Source organism: Cavia porcellus, unplaced genomic scaffold, assembly GCF_034190915.1.
Source record: "Cavia porcellus strain 051 isolate PalLab524CR breed Dunkin Hartley unplaced genomic scaffold, mCavPor4.1 scaffold_1, whole genome shotgun sequence".
Classification (NCBI taxonomy): domain Eukaryota; kingdom Metazoa; phylum Chordata; class Mammalia; order Rodentia; family Caviidae; genus Cavia; species Cavia porcellus.
In genome coordinates, this window is record NW_026947484.1 from 139,174,524 (window position 1) to 139,193,075 (window position 18,552).

At 37.8% G+C, this 18,552-nt stretch overlaps 1 protein-coding gene across 2 annotated transcripts in view; it reads right to left on the minus strand.

Annotated features, from left to right (window-relative positions):
* Tbx15 (T-box transcription factor 15) overlaps positions 1-18,552 on the minus strand; it is a 113,998-nt gene that overhangs the window by 57,722 nt on the left and 37,724 nt on the right. The window contains exon 1 of one of the 2 annotated variants that reach the window (XM_013143185.3): positions 8,965-9,201. The exons of the other annotated variant lie outside the window; for it this stretch is intronic. Within the exon in view, the coding sequence (XP_012998639.1) occupies positions 8,965-8,974 (10 nt within the window). The 5' untranslated portion in view covers positions 8,975-9,201. Of the gene's footprint in view, positions 1-8,964; positions 9,202-18,552 lie in introns of those variants that run through there. 2 annotated transcript variants of the gene reach the window in all.

Genomic DNA, 18,552 nt, shown 5'->3' on the forward strand with positions numbered 1-18,552 from the left:
TGCCATACCACCCTGCTTGGAGTCAGTTGATTATGGACTGAAACCACCACAAACCTTTCCTTCCTTAATTTTGGGTATTGGAATTTTGTCCCAGCAATGAGAGAAAAGTAACTAAGACAGAAGCCGTCTTCAAGGTATTTAGAGCACAAGTAGACTGGGATAGTTCATAAATAATCAGAGACCAAAGCAAATAATGACAATAGAGTTTTACATACCATTGCATATTGTCTCATATGTTTTATAGAAATTCAGAAAAAGAGGGGTCCAAACAGGCTGGGACAGTCCTGGAGAACCAATAGTTAGTAGAAAGGAAATGGAAAAGCCAATGGAAGCATAGGCAGGATTTTCCTGGGAAGAAACTTTCAGACTACTATATTTCCCTAGAAATACTCTGAAATCCTCAATTCTCACTCTCATGAAATGGATCTCTGCTAATTTTATTTCAGACTATAGGAACTTGCAGTATCTGGAATGCACCTTGCCAGTTTTCATTCTCAGTTGATTCTTAGACAACATAACTTATAAATAAATTAATGTTATATTTAATATAGTTTTTCAAAGAACTTCTGGAAGAGCTAAGCTCATCTGTGAGATACACTACTCTGTTACACCCTTAAAATAGTAACTCAGAGTCAAGATCAATTTGACTCAGAGTTAAGGTACAAATAAAGTTCAATCCTGTATAAAATACATTTCTGCATCATACTTACATAAAATATTTAGGCTAACCAGATAGTATTTTAAACCACTAATCAGGATGCACAATCAATTTATTTAAATGATGAATATCAAAAATTTATAATTGGTTATTTTAATCTGACCATATCACTATCAAAATTATAATCAGTCACGAAAAGGTAAAAAAACATCTTTGCTCTCATTGTGTTTTATTTTTGGTAATTTGTGACTTTCCTCCTTCTGAAAATAACCAGTATGAACTTATTTCAATAATCCTGATAGATTGCTTTGTTAATAGATGCCTCTTATGAAGAGTGTTTCGACAAGGGAAGGCTCAATAAACAAGGAACATAAAGTTACACATAACCAAGAAAGGTAAGGGGAAAAATTAGGAAACAAAACTGAGTAAGTTACATTATGTGATTCATAGGGTCAAACCAACAGGTCTATTTCCATACTGAAAGAAACCCTTTCTGAAAGATTCTCACCTTCAACTCACTGTCAATCCCTTTTACCTCCAACCTATTTTGCTTTGATAAAACAGATCTCCAGATAAAGTTCTGTGAGTTCAGTTTATTCATGAGTAATAGCAATAAGATTTTCTTAATGTATACTTTACACATATACCTTCTTTCTAATGTGGTAGAGAATATTTTATGTCCATTTTGTGGATGAGAAAATTGAAAACAAAAGAAATTGAAAATGGATTAGAACATAGGTCTCTTGCCTCTTGATTTGATGATCAGATCTCTCTAAGATGATCCCATTCAAAGCAGCTGGCAATTCTGTAACACTTCTCAACTATTTTAATTATCCCCACAACTGACATGGCTTAAACATATTTAACGTTGGCCAAGTCACATAATTATTCCGGTCCCCAGTTTCCATAATCTTTATAGCACAGCACATGTACATTTAATTAGAGGTGCTATAAAGCCTCTGTTAACCCTGATGTTTAATGGGTGGATTAGAAGTGAAGCTTAGAGACCACCAAATCTAATAACAGCAAACCAACCACAATAAGTTGATTTGGTTACCATAAAAAGAAAATACCTAAATTGTGAACACTTTGATTTTAATGGGCCTTCTTGTGAAAATTGGATATTTTTAAAGCATTTTTCACAGTCAGCCAGGTGATTTGCATCTGTACTTAACAGATAATTTTCAGGAATTTATTATAGTGAACAGCTCATTTATACTTATGTCCCTTCAGCTCACCAGCACGGGAATCTGTTGAAGTCTCTTTGATTCTTCGGGCCGTTTCCTGATATTTACTATTTTGGTCTGAAGATCTGAATTAACCTGTTTTTAAAATTGTATTTATATCTTTATGATGAAACATAATATAATGATTCTGTTGATAACAATGTTATTGACGCTGGGCAGTGAGACAAATACAAACTTGAAAAAACTATTCCAAAGAGTCAGTGGTTAGTATCTATTGAACTTTTACTATATATATGCCTTACATATAGTAAGGTAAGTATAGTACAAAAACCCTGAGTGATTATCTCCATATTATATATTACTTATAAGTTTAGATTATATCAGTTTTAATTCCTATGGCCTTCAAGTATATGAGAGTGTATTTAATTACATTATTTTTATTTCACAAAGCATTTTCTTTCACATTATATAGACCACATTATCTATTAACAGAATAATGGAAAAAAAGATAGGTTCTTGCTCAGATGGAAACAACTCTTAAACTAAGAAGAGTGACTATGCTAAGTGCTATAGAAAGGGAGGAACAAACTTTAAGGAATTTTGAGACATAGCATTTGGTAAAAGAAGGGGAACAGCTTCATGAGGTGACATTTGAGTATGAACTTGAAACATAAATTGAATATCAAGCAAAGAAATTATGATGAGAGAATTACAGGGAGTCAAAATAGCATGAACAAGGAATTGCAATTTTTTATGGAATGTTAAGCACACTGGGATAGCCAGAGTTTAGAGCAGTGACAGTCCCTGCCACCCCAGGCTGTTTGTTGTCACTAAAAGCTCTAAAACATTCACTATCACTTTTTTAGAGTATGTAAAGGAAATAAAAGATGAAGGCACAAAGTTAGGTTCAGCTCAACTTAATGACTATTTGCTGAATAATTACTATGTGCTTGTCATTCTTCTAGACTCTTGGGTTATCAGGAAACAATGCATGGGCACTTGGCATTTGGAGCATATTGGGTATCAGAATATAGAGGTTAGTGTTAATTTTCTACATATTGAAATTTTATTTTAAATGAAGGTGATGATAGTTCTGGCTCCTTGCTAGACAATGAATTCCATAAGCCAAATTTAATGCTTGGCCACATCTCCTGAGTACATGATGTGTGATAGACTGACTGGCTGCAGTATGGAAGACGAGAAGTAGGTGACAATTAGAGCCCTTCCATAGAACCAGACATTGACTGTCTTATTTTCCCACGAGGAGCATTTTGCTTGGCCCATTACAGGAGAAAGATGCAGCACATATGTTAATTGAACACTTTATCTAAGTCTTTTTTTTTTTCCAAATATTGATCTATGACTAAATTTAGTGGTACCTCCTGCCTGATATGGGCAGGACAGCCATTCTCTGATCTACTTCCCCAGTTTCTAAACCAAAAATTCAAAACTCCCATTCCTCTCAGGGCCAACATCAAAATCTTCTAATCCAGACAGCACTCTATGTGACATCCAGACAAATTCCTTTTCAGAGGACCTCCATTATGGTTTGGAACTTGAATGTTCCCCCAAAACCTTTCATGTTGAGTTGACTGTCAACCTGTGGCACTATTGGAAAGCAGTAGAAACTTTGGGAGGGGGCCTATTTAAAGGAAGTAAGGTTGCTGGGACAGTTCTTTTAAAAGGGACAAAGGGACACTGCAGTCTGCCCTCCTCTCCCTGTCTGCTTCATAGCCACGATGCTGTATTTCTCCACTTCGACTTGCACCACGATATTTTTCCTGATCAATAGCTCAAGAGCAGTAGGACCAAGGCCATTGACTGAAATCACTAAAACTCTGAGTCTGCCCCCGCCCACAAAAATCTTTCTTCTTTTCAGGTTGAATTTTCTCAGATATTTGGCCACAGCAATGGAACATTGGTTCTGGGAAGCCAAACTTTAGCAGGTAGCTTAGAGAAAACTGGTGGTGAAACTTCATAGAGAAATTCTAAATATGGCAGAAACAGAGCATTTGGCACTGACTTGAGTACAGCCTGAGCCCAAATTTGATACTCAGTCCAGACCTTCAAGGGAATGAACTATTACCCAGGATGGATTAAACTAAAATTATAATGATACCAAACACTAAAATGAGCCTGTTAGATGACTTCAATAATGCAATGGAGTCTTTGAGCTCTCCATGCCCTCCAAGTTCTCTTTTGGAGAAAGAGGGACGTAACCTGAAGCTGCAGTTCCCATGCCAAGAAGCCAATTAAGGGAACTAAGAGCTCATATCACTTTAAGTGCCCAAAGCCCTCTCTGCCTAACAATCAGCACCTCTCAGTGGCACATAGAATGATAGCAAGGACTCAAAGTCAACCCTGAGATCTGAGCCTTTTAAAGAGGCTTTGTAAAGAAGTCACAGCAACAACTTTTTATCTGTTTCTTGTTGAGAAGGCAAAGGCTCAATGCCATTAAATGCTCAACCTCTTGTATTCTAGCATGCTTTGAAGGTGGAGCCAAAAGAAAACAAAAAGACGCTAGATATTTTAGGAAGTTATCTCATATAGTTTTGGCAGAAACTTTATGAAGTAGGCATTACCGCTGTCATTTTACAAATGAAGAGACTGAGTTTTGGCATGAATAAAGGTTTTACTCACATTATATGACCAGGAGGTGTCAGCATGGGATGTCAGTGAGCCTGACAATAAATTAGCGCTCTTTCCACTTTATAGTGTTACTCATATCCAGAGACAGAACTACAGAACTGTCGCCTCCAGGCTGCTCAGCCAGAGATAGCTCTATGGAAGTCAACACATTAGTCAGTTTTTTGGGGGAGAGGACAAAGTCCAAACCAAGGTCAGATGGGAATTTTCCTCTCTCAGTACTCATGTAGTTACGTTTGAGAGTATTTTAGATCTGTTCTCTCACCAACTGCACATTATTTATTAATTAGGCATAAACATAAAATGCCTCTCTTGATGTTTTACTTTCTATTCCCAGTTCTACCTGGGTAAAAGATGCAAAGGTGACAGCCACTAAAGATCAATGGCAATGTCAAATCCCTCTTTTGCTTTAACCTGTACCAATAAGTGAAATAACATTAAAAGGAAGCTGTTTGGGCTTTGAGAAATTTTTAATGCCAACATTGAAAGACAGTCAAGGTAGCTGAAATCTTTCCTATTTGTGCAAAGTTTGTTTTATTTAGGCTTAATTCAGGTGAGAGTTCAGGGCTCCAAAATTTTGGATAGTCCTAAATGAATACCTTGCCTAAAGAGAACTCAGGTGATCATAATGTATGTGAAACCACATTATAAGCACAAAACTTTCAAACTAACACATAAGACTCTACACCAATGCCAAGAAGACCAAAAGAGAGAGAGACAAATACGGATTTTCTTTTTCTTTTTTTGTCTTTTTCCTTTTTATCGGTACCGGGGATCAAACTCACAACTTCCTGCTTGCAAGGCAGGCATTTATGCCACTGAGCTAAATCCCCAGCCCTGAAATATGGGTTTTCTGAAATAGTCTTAACATCAAATATTTTATTTTATTTTATTTTCCCCATCAGATTAAAGTATGTGAGACTGATTTTTTTTTTTTTTTTTTTTTGCTTTTTCCTTTTTATCGGTACCAGGGATCAAACTCACGACTGCCCGCTTGTAAGGCAGGCGCTTATGCCGCTGAGCTAAATCCCCAGCCCTGAGACTGATTTTTAATTCAGTAAATGTTTCTGAAGAATAACACATAACACTAGATAAAATAATCAAAAATTGGTCATCAGCCACATGGCAATACCCAACCTAATTGGGTACCTCTTACGCTAGATGTTCCCCAAAGTTGACTCTGCTCAGCTAGGTGGTCTTCAAAATTTATCAGCCAATTTTAGGCCAGCAGCTGTCGACACAGAGCCCTCTCTGACGCTCTTGGCATTTTTCCCAAGTGAAGTGACACATTAGCTCATCCCAAAGCCAGTGCTTATTTGCTCTTTGTAACCACAACTTCCAATTCCCACTACCGCCCCAAATACCAGTTTCTGCCATTGCACTTTACATCTGCCATCATGGCCTTCTAATTTCTGTGAAGTGAAAAGCAGTCCTTCCTTCAAAGGTTCTGGGAGCACTGCCCTTATATCTTGTTAGATGTCCCCACTAAGTGCTAATAGGTAAACAACTGCATACTCATATGCCAAAGGGGAAGGCCAATTTCTAAACGACAGTAATTTAACTATGACTTGTGGAAGCAGTGTCCTTGGTGGTGGTAATTTCAAACAGACACTTGAGAACAGCCAGGAATATATGCCCTTCAAGTGATACACAGGAAACTTCCAGCTACACCAATATTAAACTCTATCAATCAACCATGGAAACATAAAAAACCATGCCATTTGATGAATGTGTCTAATAACTGTAGAATAACTTCCTCAGTAATCTTCTGAATTCATCCATTCAATCATTCATTCCCTCAGCAAATAATTATTATCTACCCTAAACCTGGCAATGGGTCAGTTCTATGCAGAGTCCCAAACTGAATAGGATATGATCTATGTCCCCAGAGCTTGCACAATGTTTTAGGGAAACATGATAGGTGCATAAATTAGTCTAATAAAGTAGAATAGTCTAAACCTAGAATGACATCTAGCACAGTGGGTCTTAGGATCCAAAGGTAAGTTCTAGACCGCAACTCTTCTCTCTCGAGAGTCTAACCTTGAGCAAGTTATGTAACTTCTTTAAGTTTTATTATTTGTAAAATGATAATATCACAAGTATCTAGTTTGAGAAATTTTTGTGTACTGCTAACAAGATGTATATATAGAAATTAACATAAATATCAATGAGGAAACATCTGGATATATAAACAATATGTTCACATACTATAATCCAAGATATATAGTAGTAAAATACCATAGGAATTTAGGGAGGAGAGAAGCTTCATTCTAGGTCTTTTCTGGACCTAACGAAGAGATGTCCACAAGGGCCAAAGGTGGAGATGGAAAAGGAGAAGGATATTTCTTCTACTGTGGAAGAGGCATGGCAGGGAAATCCAGTAGGCATCTTCAGAGAACAGCAATCTGTGCAGTCCAGATCACCTCTGTGTCATTCCACTTACACCTCTGGCACCTGAAACAATGTCTGGCACCTATTATGCATTCAGTAAAATGTTATTTTGCTAATTAATTAATTAATTAATTAATTCACTGCTGTATGTTTAGCAAAACAAGAGAAGAAAAAAAAGGAAGAAAAGATCTGGAAGGATAGTCTGGTGCCAGATAACGAATCTTGAGTGCTAGTCTTCTGATCTTCTTCCAGGAGACAAATATATCTCTAGTAATGAGGTACCACGTTTCCAGCAAAATTCCTATTAAATCCCAGGGTTGCCATAACCTTAACTTTTGGAATCCTACTGGCTCTTCCTTCCATGACTTTACATTGTGCTAAACCCTTTCAATCTGACCTGAAAGTTCTCAGGGGCTTCAAGTGACTGCAGCAAATTCAGTGACTTGTGTGCATAGCCGTTAGGGTCAAACATCTAGAAAAGCCGAGATAACTGATTCTGCTCCACACAAACCTTAGGAAAGGAAGTAAGTATGGTCATGGGGATAAAATGGATAAAAAAATCAAGCCCTCCTACAAATGCTAGAGGTAGTGATGCTGAGGAAGGAGAAGAGGGACAGAGACACCCACCTCTCCCAAGAACAAACAACTGCAACAGCCACAAGACACATCCAGAGGGTCCTGGCTATCTGCACTGAGTGCAGTTTCCAGAGATGTTTTAGGGTAGAGAGAAGAGCACAGGTTATCTTCACAATCACACTCACTCAGGCAATTGCTCCAGGTACTGAATAGAAACATTCAATTTCTTTCATGATTTGGGCAGGGAGAGTAGTCATAAGGGTTAGATCATTTCCTAACCACTCCCCATCTGTCTCTGAAAGAAAGTTTTGCCTCCTTTTGAATGAAGACAATCACATCACAACAAAGGAACTGTAAAATGCAGAACTGGAAAGGATTACAAGGTGAAGAAAATATTTCAAGTCCTGGAATTAAAAAAAAATGATATTAGGAGCAATGGTTTAAAAAAAAAAGGCAGGGGAAAAACAAAGAAATAGAAAAATGCCACTGTGAATAGAAACAATGAAAAGAAAGGCTGTTTTTCAACTTAAGATTATCTGGTTCCTGATGACTGCCACACTGTTTGAGAAGGAAAATGACCATGTATAAAAATAGAAAAAGGGCAGACTGATGAGAAAAGACTTTTATTCCGTTAAGAAATGGACCAGAGAAGTAGTAAACTCTAATCTTGAACAGAGGAGCAGATACAGCAACTGAGGCTGAAAAAGCAGCCCGAGGACACTGCACAAGGAACCTAAAGAGACAGAAGCTGCAAAAGTCCCTGACTCCAGCTTCAGAGCCCTTTTAACAGCACTGGCCCTTTGCTCTAGATAAGAGGGAAACAGAAAAGACCTAGCACTCAGTGAGGCAGCTAAGAGGAAGGCCCAAGAATTGAGCATTTTAACCCTACTTACAAGTGAGATCATTGAGACTTACACAAGGTGACATTCCCAGCACCACCTATCTGTAAAATGGAAGAAAGAGACCCAGATATTTTTCCCTCTAACATTCAAGCTCATCCACCATCACACATCCCCTTTAGAAATCCTAAAATCAAAGGCTTTGGCAGCAGAAAGGAGTCAATTTTGGAAGCATAGGACAAGCATTAAAAGTTAAAGCGGTACCCTGGATTGGTGCTATTTTTAATGACATTGTCATTATATTTACAAACTACTGACCCCGTTTAAGTTACTTGAAAAAACTTAGACTTCTATTATTATATCCCATATCTGCAGACTTTCCAGGAAAAGCCTACCTCTTGTGTCTTTACTGTCTCCTTTTTGCTTTCTTTTTCTAAAATCATTCCTAAAAGGGAATGAGTCATCAAGGGATTTTTGGTGATTGGAAAGAAAAAGGGAGTGAGGTGATTCTGTGTGGAAGGCTGATTAGGGCAATCTCAAAGTCAACATGTCATTTCTAAGTCTATTCTGACTTCTTGAGTCATCTTCATCAGGTCACTTGATTCCACCTGCTCCCAGCTAGCCTCTTGGCTAGAGCATGCCTCTGTTTTTCCCCAGGCCTACCTACCTTGAAGCATTAGAATGACCCCTGAAGACAGTCCTCCAAGTGTGTCAGCAATTCAGAAGCTGACAGCTTCTAAAATAGTTGGTGTGTTCTTGCATGTCTGTTACCCTCTGAAGCAGTGGCAGCATCGCCGAGGCAGCAGGATTTCCTTGCCAACATTGCCCCTACCCTCCTCCCCATAACGTTCTGCCCAGCCGTTCCCAGTCGCAGCGTAGGAAGACTTTGAGCCTAGGGGCCACGGCATTTAAGCACTGTCGAAGTTTCCACTTTAATTCTCACAGTGGTGCCAATTCAGCATCTGGCACGATGACCCAGCCTGAACTGTATTTAGAAGCTTCGGACATGGCACTATGTTCCAGCCCATCTCAGATTGACAGGAGATTTCCTGAGCACCTGGGCTTGTGATTCAAGCAGTCCTCCTCCCAGAGAATTGGGGTCAAAATGACTTTCCTCCAGAAGTCTGTTTTCTTCTCAGGAACATAACCTTCTGTTGGAGGTCTCGAAGAGAATTAGTCTCCAACACAGCTATCACGCAATGCAACTGTTTTTAAATCCACACTTTTTACAAGCAAGGCAATGAGAAAATAATGGGAAAATCAGTCAGACAATGAGTTACATACTCTACTCATAGATTACTCATACGTAGATAAATTTCTCTGGAAAAATGTTCCAAGAGAGAACCAGATACTGTCAGTGAATGAGTGAAAAAGGTTTGTCTATGATTTGACTTTATGGAATCCTCTAAAGAAGTTTTTGTTTTGTTTTGTTTTGTTTTTGGATTTTTTTATATAGAATCTTGCTGATTTTCAAGCTGACCTTGAGCTCACATTGATCCTCTTGCCTCAGACTCCCAAGTGCTGAGATTACAGGCATGCGTCACCACACCCAGCCTAAGCCAGTTTTAAAAGTAGCCTACCAAAATCATGGAAAGTTATAAATTAATTCTTGTAATTAAATCCCATTTATTTAGACTTTCATTCAATCTCCTCCTAGACGGCAGATTGATAATTATATAACATAAATAGGGTAAGTTGTCAGTTTTGAGGGTTACTGTACAGAGTGACTCTAAGATTCTCAATTCTGATAGCTCATGGGAGGAAAAAGATTGACCCTCCGCTATCTGCCCCATTGTCCCTGACTTGAGTTCCGTAGAGACACCCTGTCATTTAAAAGGCATCAGTGTTTTTGGCTTCTCCCCATTTCTGGGCAAGGACCCAACACTCAGAGAATGTGGTTTTAGGATCATGGCATCTAATCCACTCAAGGATTATTTTCCCCCCTACTGCTCAGATGGGTGTGTTAATCATCACCTCTCTTTGTTCTGTAATAAATTCAACCCTGGCTAATTCCAAGCCTGTATCACTGAAGTTTAAAAATGGCATTTTGACAGGTCAGATATTTAAAATCAATGGACCACCAACCATTAAAAAATGTTAAGTAGTTTTAGAAACATGTGGAAGTGATTTTTTCGAAGAATTCACAAGTATGAAGTATGAGATCTTATTGATGGCATATGAGCTGTTGTATATATTAAAGTATTACTGTACATACTATATTTTACATATCATCAAGATTGACTTAACAGCAAAGGCAGAGTTTCCTTATTATATTGAGTATATATATATATATATATATATATATATGTATATATATATGTATATATATTATCAGAAACTGATTATGAGAGTACACACTATGCAGTATCTTTTTTAAAAAGCACTGAAAGATTAATAAATAGATATACGAGTATATATTTAAAATACAAATGTTGGCAGAAGTGGGGGTAGGGGGTTAACAGAGACCTCCAGACTTCCTTGAGGAGAAAGCTGGAGCGTTTGTCTTAAAATCCTTCTTGGCCACCGATGGATTACTGAGTGAGCTGAGGGAATGAAAGTGTCTAATACACCTGGCCTGCATGACGCTGCCGGCGGACCTGGTAGGCTGTCCCAACCCAGATCCCAGAGCCTGACGGTGGCTGGGAGGGGAGACGCGTAGGCTGCCTGGTCCGTAACTCCCTGGTGCGCAGCGGTGAGCGGGAACACCTAACCGGCGCAATTCGATCAGGCTGTGGCTGACGGGGAGAGAAGCTGGGCCTCTTATATAAGCTTGCATATATAAGGAACAGAGAATATGGGAAGAGGCAGCAACAAGAAAGACTCCTCGGCCCCCAATTCTGAGAAACAGGCAATAGCAGACACCGCACCAATACACATAAGGCGCCATATAGAGAGCCTCATAGACCAATTCAGGAATGAAGTTATCAACGACCTGAAGCTAGAAGTATGCAGAATAGTTAGAGAAATGCTAAGTACCACCCAAGAAAAAACAGGCGATGGAATGGAAGAACAGAAAAAAAGGGGAGAATTGTTTGATGGAGAAAACAGAGAAAGCATAGAATACGTGAAGCAGGTTCAAAGAGACTACCAAGATACTAAGAAGTCTATCGAAGACTGGCATAACAGCTTGAAAGAAACTAAGGACAGACTATCTGAACTGGAGGGCAGACTTGTAATATGGGAGAATGAAATGAAAAACTTCTTAAAAATAACAAAGAAACAAACAGCAATAATACAAAGACAAGAAGATGATAAGAGGATCCATAACTTAAGGATTAAGAACATAAAAGAAGAAGTAGGGACACAAACAAGTGAACTACAAAAGCTACTCACAGAAATAATCCAGGAGAATTTTCCTAATTTAGCAAAAGGTAAAGATACTCAGATGTATGAGGCATACAGGACCCCAGCTACCTACAACCCAAACAGAGCAACACCCAGGCATATAATAATAAAAATTCCAGAAATTCAATACAAGAACAGAATATTAAAAGCTGTCAGAGACAAGAAACAGACCACTTACAAGGGAACACCCATCAGAATTACAGCAGATTTCTCTGCACAAACCATCAAATCACGAAGAGCGTGGGGGGAAATAATTCAAGCTTTGAAAGATAATAATCTCCAGCCAAGATTGAGATATCCTGCACAACTGTCCCTGGAAATTGATGGAAAAACAAGGTGCTTCCAGGATAAAGAGGAACTGGAGGAATTTGCAACCACGAATTCAACTCTACAGAGAGTATTGCAGGATATTCTAAAAAAAGAAAAATACAAAGAATCCAGAAATAATGGCAGAGAGGCCACAACGAATGGAGCAGAGAACAAAATGAAGAAGACAAACTGACAGCTACTGACAGAAAAAGAGCTCAACAGAAATGAGGCAGAGAAGATTGGATGATAGGAACAGCTATTTTGGAGAAAATGACATCTTAATAGGTAATACTGATTTAGTATCATCTTGTTTTGAAGTCTCATCTAGCTTTTGTCCTTCTGTCTCCAATGGTCTAAATAGGCTGTATCTTATTGGATTTTATTATGTACAATAGTATAAGCAAAAACCTTTTAAAGACAAGGAGATTATACAGAAACCATTGTTCATTTTCTGTTAGTCGATTCTAAATACTCTGTAATGCTGTCATTCTCTTGAATGGGTTTACATTGTTTTGATATACTTAATGCTACAGTATACGAAGTTGTACTCAGGGATTTCAAGGAAAGCGACAATATGGTAACTACTTTTAGGTTAGGATTATCTGGTGGTGAAACACTATTCTGCTTAAATGGTTATGTTTTGATCTGCGCTGTTTCGTTGTTATGCCCTCTTTTATCTCAATCTCCACTCCATTATTTACTTTTTTATCTTTATCCTTTTAATTAAAGGAAAAAAAATAGCAGGATATATTATAGTAACCCACTTTGACTTTTCATTACCTTGATTTAAAGCCCTGTATTACTCTCACCATCTGGTTTTTAACTGATGTTCCCCTATTCTGTTTTGCTGGATAGTATCAGGTTCGAAAGTTTAGACATCAGCTGTGAAGATGAGATTCATTATGACGCCCATTCTTGTTGACTTTTATCTACTTTTGAAGACCTACAATGTCTCCAATGTTTTGGTTTTGTTGGTTTTGTTCAATTGTATTATAACTAATGATATAGGCAATTCTATTAGAGATAACGGGAGGCATTATGGTAACCATTGTTGATCACCTTGTATTATGTTTTTACATTATCTATTATGTCCACCCTTTTGACTTGACCGATTCTGTTCTGTTATGTCACATTTGGTTTTACTCTCTTCCAAAAAAGTAATAAGAACCGTGGGAGCAATGAAATCCAAAATGTGTAATAGTCATGGTACAAAAGAGAGGAAAAGAAAGTGCTCCAAACTATATAACTGCATGTATATTTAAGTGTATAAGATAGAAAATGATATCACAGAGTTTTATTGGATCATTGAACAGAACTGTTTGCAGTATCATTGTTGGAATGTCCACTTTACAAGCTTTAATTTTGTGACTTGAACAATTATTTCTAAGATGACAATATGTAATCCATTAACTAGTGATTTCCTACTGTTCATTTTTTTTTCTGTAAATCTGTATAACTTGTACCCTTTCCGTACTTTTTTTTTCTTTTCTCCTTAAATAAAATTAAAAAAAAATAAAAATAAAATAAAATACAAATGTCAGAAGTGAGATGCTTTCCTAAAAATTAGAATATTTTTCTGACACTATTTACCTGCATTTTAACTACAGACATCTAAAATGAATGCTAAAAGAAAAATTTCCATACAATATTAATTTCTAATTATTGAGGAGGTTATTCACTAAATCAGTGGGTAAGGGTGGGCTCTATTAGTCACCAAATGTTACCAGTTAAATTGTAAGAGCTTGCATTTCTCTGGGAAGAGGACACAGGATTTAAGGGATTCTCAAAGAGGTCTATGCCTTTAATGGTTCAAATTGTACAAGGGTTTGATTAATGTTCTTCAATGGGAAGACAAAAGTCCACTTGGTCAAGCTTTTGTTGTAGTATACTGTTTCCTCACAGCCATGTATTTAACAATGTAAGAAACAGTCAAAAGAACACCATAGCACATTCATGGAAACATATACTTTTGTGTCCCTGATGAAGATAAAGTGGTTGTGTTTCTTTGGGAGGTAATAAATGCTAAAATGGTCACCTAAGAACAGTCCTCTTTCTCTATACATGTCCGTATTTCTTATCTTTATGGTAACTGAATATATATATATATATATATATATATATATATATATAGTAAAGTACAAGCTATCTTTTGAGGAAATCAATGAATTATGTTACATATTATAAATAACAATAGAACTTTTCCTTTACTCTTTCTGATTTACTCTCTCACATTCTTGCTCTCCTCTCAGCCAAGTCTCAAAATAAAAATCAATGGTACATAAACTCTAAGACTTGCCAGGCTGTTTCTCCTTATATGTACCAAGTACAGTAAGTTTGTTGTGGAGAGACACAGTCCAGCCCCTTTTCTAAAGATGTGCTAGGTGCTGGTGGTCTCCACACCTCAGAAAAAACACCTCTCCCCATGTTCTCTGAGGTGGACCCCGTGTCTGGCACTGGGATGAAGAGGCAACTCCCCAGGGAAACTGGAAAAATTAAGCAGGCTGTCCATGCCAAGGCTTCCCTAAAGGCCACTGCAACCTAGTCTGACAGAGGAAAGGACACTTTGGTGAGCTCAGTTTGTTTACTGCCGAGAACCTCCTTGCCCTCACAGTGAAACATCTATTTTTATCACTCTGTGACACTGAAGATGTTCTGCTGTCACTAATGTAGATAACAAGTACAGTCAACTCTACATTATTTTTCATTCCAAAATGGAAAAAAAACTGTATTTAGAGTTTTAACCCTGGTTCTGACTCTTCAGAGAAATCTAACTTTAACCTTTTAAGCCTTCAGAGTTGCTATCTGTGAAAAGTAAATAAGGAATCCTGCTGCTTACTCAGCTCGAGGAATCACCAGCAGAATAAAATAGTGCAAATGAAAGCACTTTATAAACTGTAAAATGCCCTACAAATGTAAGTTATCAGCACTACATATAATCATTTAAATCACAGCAATTCCTCAATGTGTTCCAAATACTGTGCTAATTCTGTGCAGTGCACATTAGAGATGAGGAAACTGAGACTCAAAAGCAAAGTGATGAAATAAGAATAGTTATTCACTAGGAGCCTGGATGCTCTCATCACTCTCCTCCATGTCTTCTTCAAATTGTGTATTTCATTTCCTCTTGCTGAAAATCCACTGGCTCATCTTTAAAATGGAGGTGATAATCATTTGTTCCTGTGTCACAAAGATCTAGATAGAATGACCTCCCCGGGGTTTTATTCCATGACCTATGAATTTGCAACATGCAACCCAGGTCACAGGGTACATTTTGGTGGACTGAGGATCAGCAACCAGGTCTGCTAACCAGAAGATCTCATCACATCACTGTTTCTTTGACCTCTGAACCACAGTACTTGGTTTCCCCAGGGTGACCGAATGAGAAATCAGAATTGAATTAGTGTTTCTCCCACACTAAGTGCATTTTATTTTACTTTTTTTTTTAATTTCAGAGAGATCCTTTTGTAACCTTTATTGGCAAAATTTAGGTATATATAACAATTATATTCTTTAAAGGGAATATGTATCTGTACATGATATTGATTGTTTTCTCTTTATTTCTTTTTTACCATTCCCATCCCCTCTTTTCAAACTCCTGTCCTCTCCTCATTCACAAACTTCGGTTTTCATTTTATCCCTTTTTTAAATCATATTTTTCTCTTTCCCTTCCTTCCCCCTCCCTACCTGTTTCCCTTTTCCTAGGGAAGTTTCCTCCTACCTCACAGTACGTATTGTACATTTATGCTCTTATTTACATTTTCAGTTTCTTACACCAGAGAGATAATGTGATATTTACACATGTGTGTCCAATTTATTTCACTTATGATTATGGTCTTGAGGTCCATTCATTTAACTAACTGTGAATATTTCAATTTTATGTTGCTTTATAACTGAGTAATCCTCAGTTATATATAAAAGAACCACATCTTCTTATCCATTCATTGGTTGATGGGCATTTAGGTTACTTCCAAAATTTAACTATTACAAACCATGCTTCTATAAACATGGATGTGTATATATATCGCTGTGGTATGATGTTTTTAACTCTTCTGAAAAGATACTAAGAAGGGAACTTCTAACCGTAGTTTTTTGAGGAGTCACAACACTATTTTCTGATTCTCTGCTGATCAAAATATACAGCAAGTATTCATTGATCAAGCAAAATGGTTCATTGCTGACTGAGAGGAGATAAATATCTTCTTTAAATTCACTTTGGGATATTTGCTCTTTCATATGCCCCTTTATATAGATGTCACTAGAAATCAGGGTAATTGTTATAATCAAAGAGTTTTACTATAAGCAACGGAATGCTTTGCTCAATGTAATGGTAAACCCTTCATGGACAGCCCCCCTGAGCGTCCAGAGCTGGGGCAGAGTTAGCAGTCTTTTCAGCTATTGTTAAACAAAATCCAGTCCCAGGATTCTTTGAAATATATTCTCTTAGGTAGGGAAGGTAAATATATTCTAACAGTTGATTATGGTCATTTTATAGTAGTACTTGAAAGCACAAAACTCAGGAATGAAGCCCGATTCAAGCTTAGATAGAAGAATACCAGACTGATTAATGATGTATACTATGAAGAGTACAGACTAACAGCATATGTGTTATATATTCACTATCACATTATTTCTAAGGTTTCTACCAAAATGCTGTCATGCATGAACTGTCATGATTTCCTTCTTCCTTGATTTGAGGAAATAAAGCTCATTATGTCATCATCCATATTTTATGTTATTCTTTCCAAGTGGTCCAGGTTTTCTAAAGGCCTGAGCAAGGCCACTAATCTCTTTCTTCTAGTAATAAGGTCATCATGTTAGTAAACTTCTACTCTGACACAGTTGTGGTTTTAATGGAGAACTAATGTCTTCATCAGTATCTATGCTATTTCACACTTCATTTCCTCCCCAACTCTTGGATGAAAACCATCCGGTCCTGGTGATTTACTTTGTGGGAGTTTCTTTCAAGTGAGTTTCCTTCTCTAGTGATGCCACGCAAGCATTTTCAGGGCTCCAGCTGGGGAGCACCCAGCCTTGAAACATCAGTGTGTGATCAAGTCATTCAAGAAAGGCAAAGGCCTTGGCAGAAACCTGGCTGTGAGTCCTTCAGCCGACGCATCTGAGTCTGAGACTAACAGCAGCAGCTGCTGTTTCCTACCTGTCAGTAGTCTCAGTGGTTCAATGGGGAACCCTGAAAACCAGAAGAGGATAGAAAGAAAACACAGACTCTCTGAACTTGTATCCCACAACCCAGGGTGGTTCCAGATCTCTCAATGAGTTTCTCAAAACTATTTCATGGCAAATATTGCCTTAAACTTCTTTTACAGGACCCACAGTAGTACTACTACCCAACACAGATTCTCCAAGACAGTCCTAACTTTCACTCTAAAATCCTCAGAAAATGTCTATATTTAATATGCTTGAACTAAAGGTGCAACTGTGTGGTAGAATGCTTGCCTAGTGTCATCAAGGTGCTGAGTTTGACCCTTAGCACTATAAAATTACATAATTATACATATAGCTTCAGAAACCAGCCCCAAGCATCATAGATATACAGAAAATACATCAAAATTTGGCAACATAGCATAACTCATAAGATAAAAGAAGAAAATGTTATAACTTCAACAGTTTTCACAGGACTGCTCTCCAATGTACAATGACAGTCCACAACCTTAAGGTCTAAGTCTGACTATGAAAGAAAGATTTCTCTGCTGATGTAAGGCCTATGGCTTTATCAAGCCAAGCCCATAACTGACTTCTCCACTCATAATGGACAAAAGAAAGACTGAGGAGGAGTAACTTAAGGGAAAGCCATCTAATGCAAGCCTAGGACTACCTGGCATGAAGATGGCCTCCTATTCAAACATCCATGGGGCAGAAGTCCACCTGTTGTAGTCTCATTTTTTGCCTTTAACATAGTTAAATAAGGACAAGGGGCATGACGGACCATTAAAGTATCTCCAATAGGAATAACAGAAAATATGTGAGCACATTATTCCAGAGTAAGGCCCAAATGCAGGGCCGGGCACAGCTTGCCCAAGATAAGCATATCTGAGTGACTTTGGCCTGAGCTGTATGATTTCTTATGTGGTTTTGCTGGTGGTGTTTTTAAATGATTATCTGACATTCATGTCCTGAAGAGGATGTGCCTCCCTTCATTCTCTAAGATGAAGGTTTACTCAGAATGCTAGAATTCAAAGACTCTCACCAAGATCAATAAGCAAAACAGCAGCCTTGGTTTCTCCAAGCTCACTGGCATAACAGCACAATACGCTTCATATTTCTCACTAGACAGCAGATGGGTCAGTCTAAACAACAATGCATGATCTTGGTCCATTGCTAATTGAGGCAGTGAAGATAAGAAAGCCCAGCATGTCACTACGGTACTTTGAAAAAATATTGGCCACTACCATCCTCCAAGAGTAACACATGTAGTCTTCACTAGGGAACAAACTTAAACTTTGAAGAACAGATGGAATCATTGCACTATCAGAGACCAGGTACTTAACACTCCACAAAACAAATGACCTGAAACTATATTTGTAGTGTTATAAAGCCTTAAGTTTGGAATAAATTTTGTCAACAGGAAAGAAAAGATTCTCCT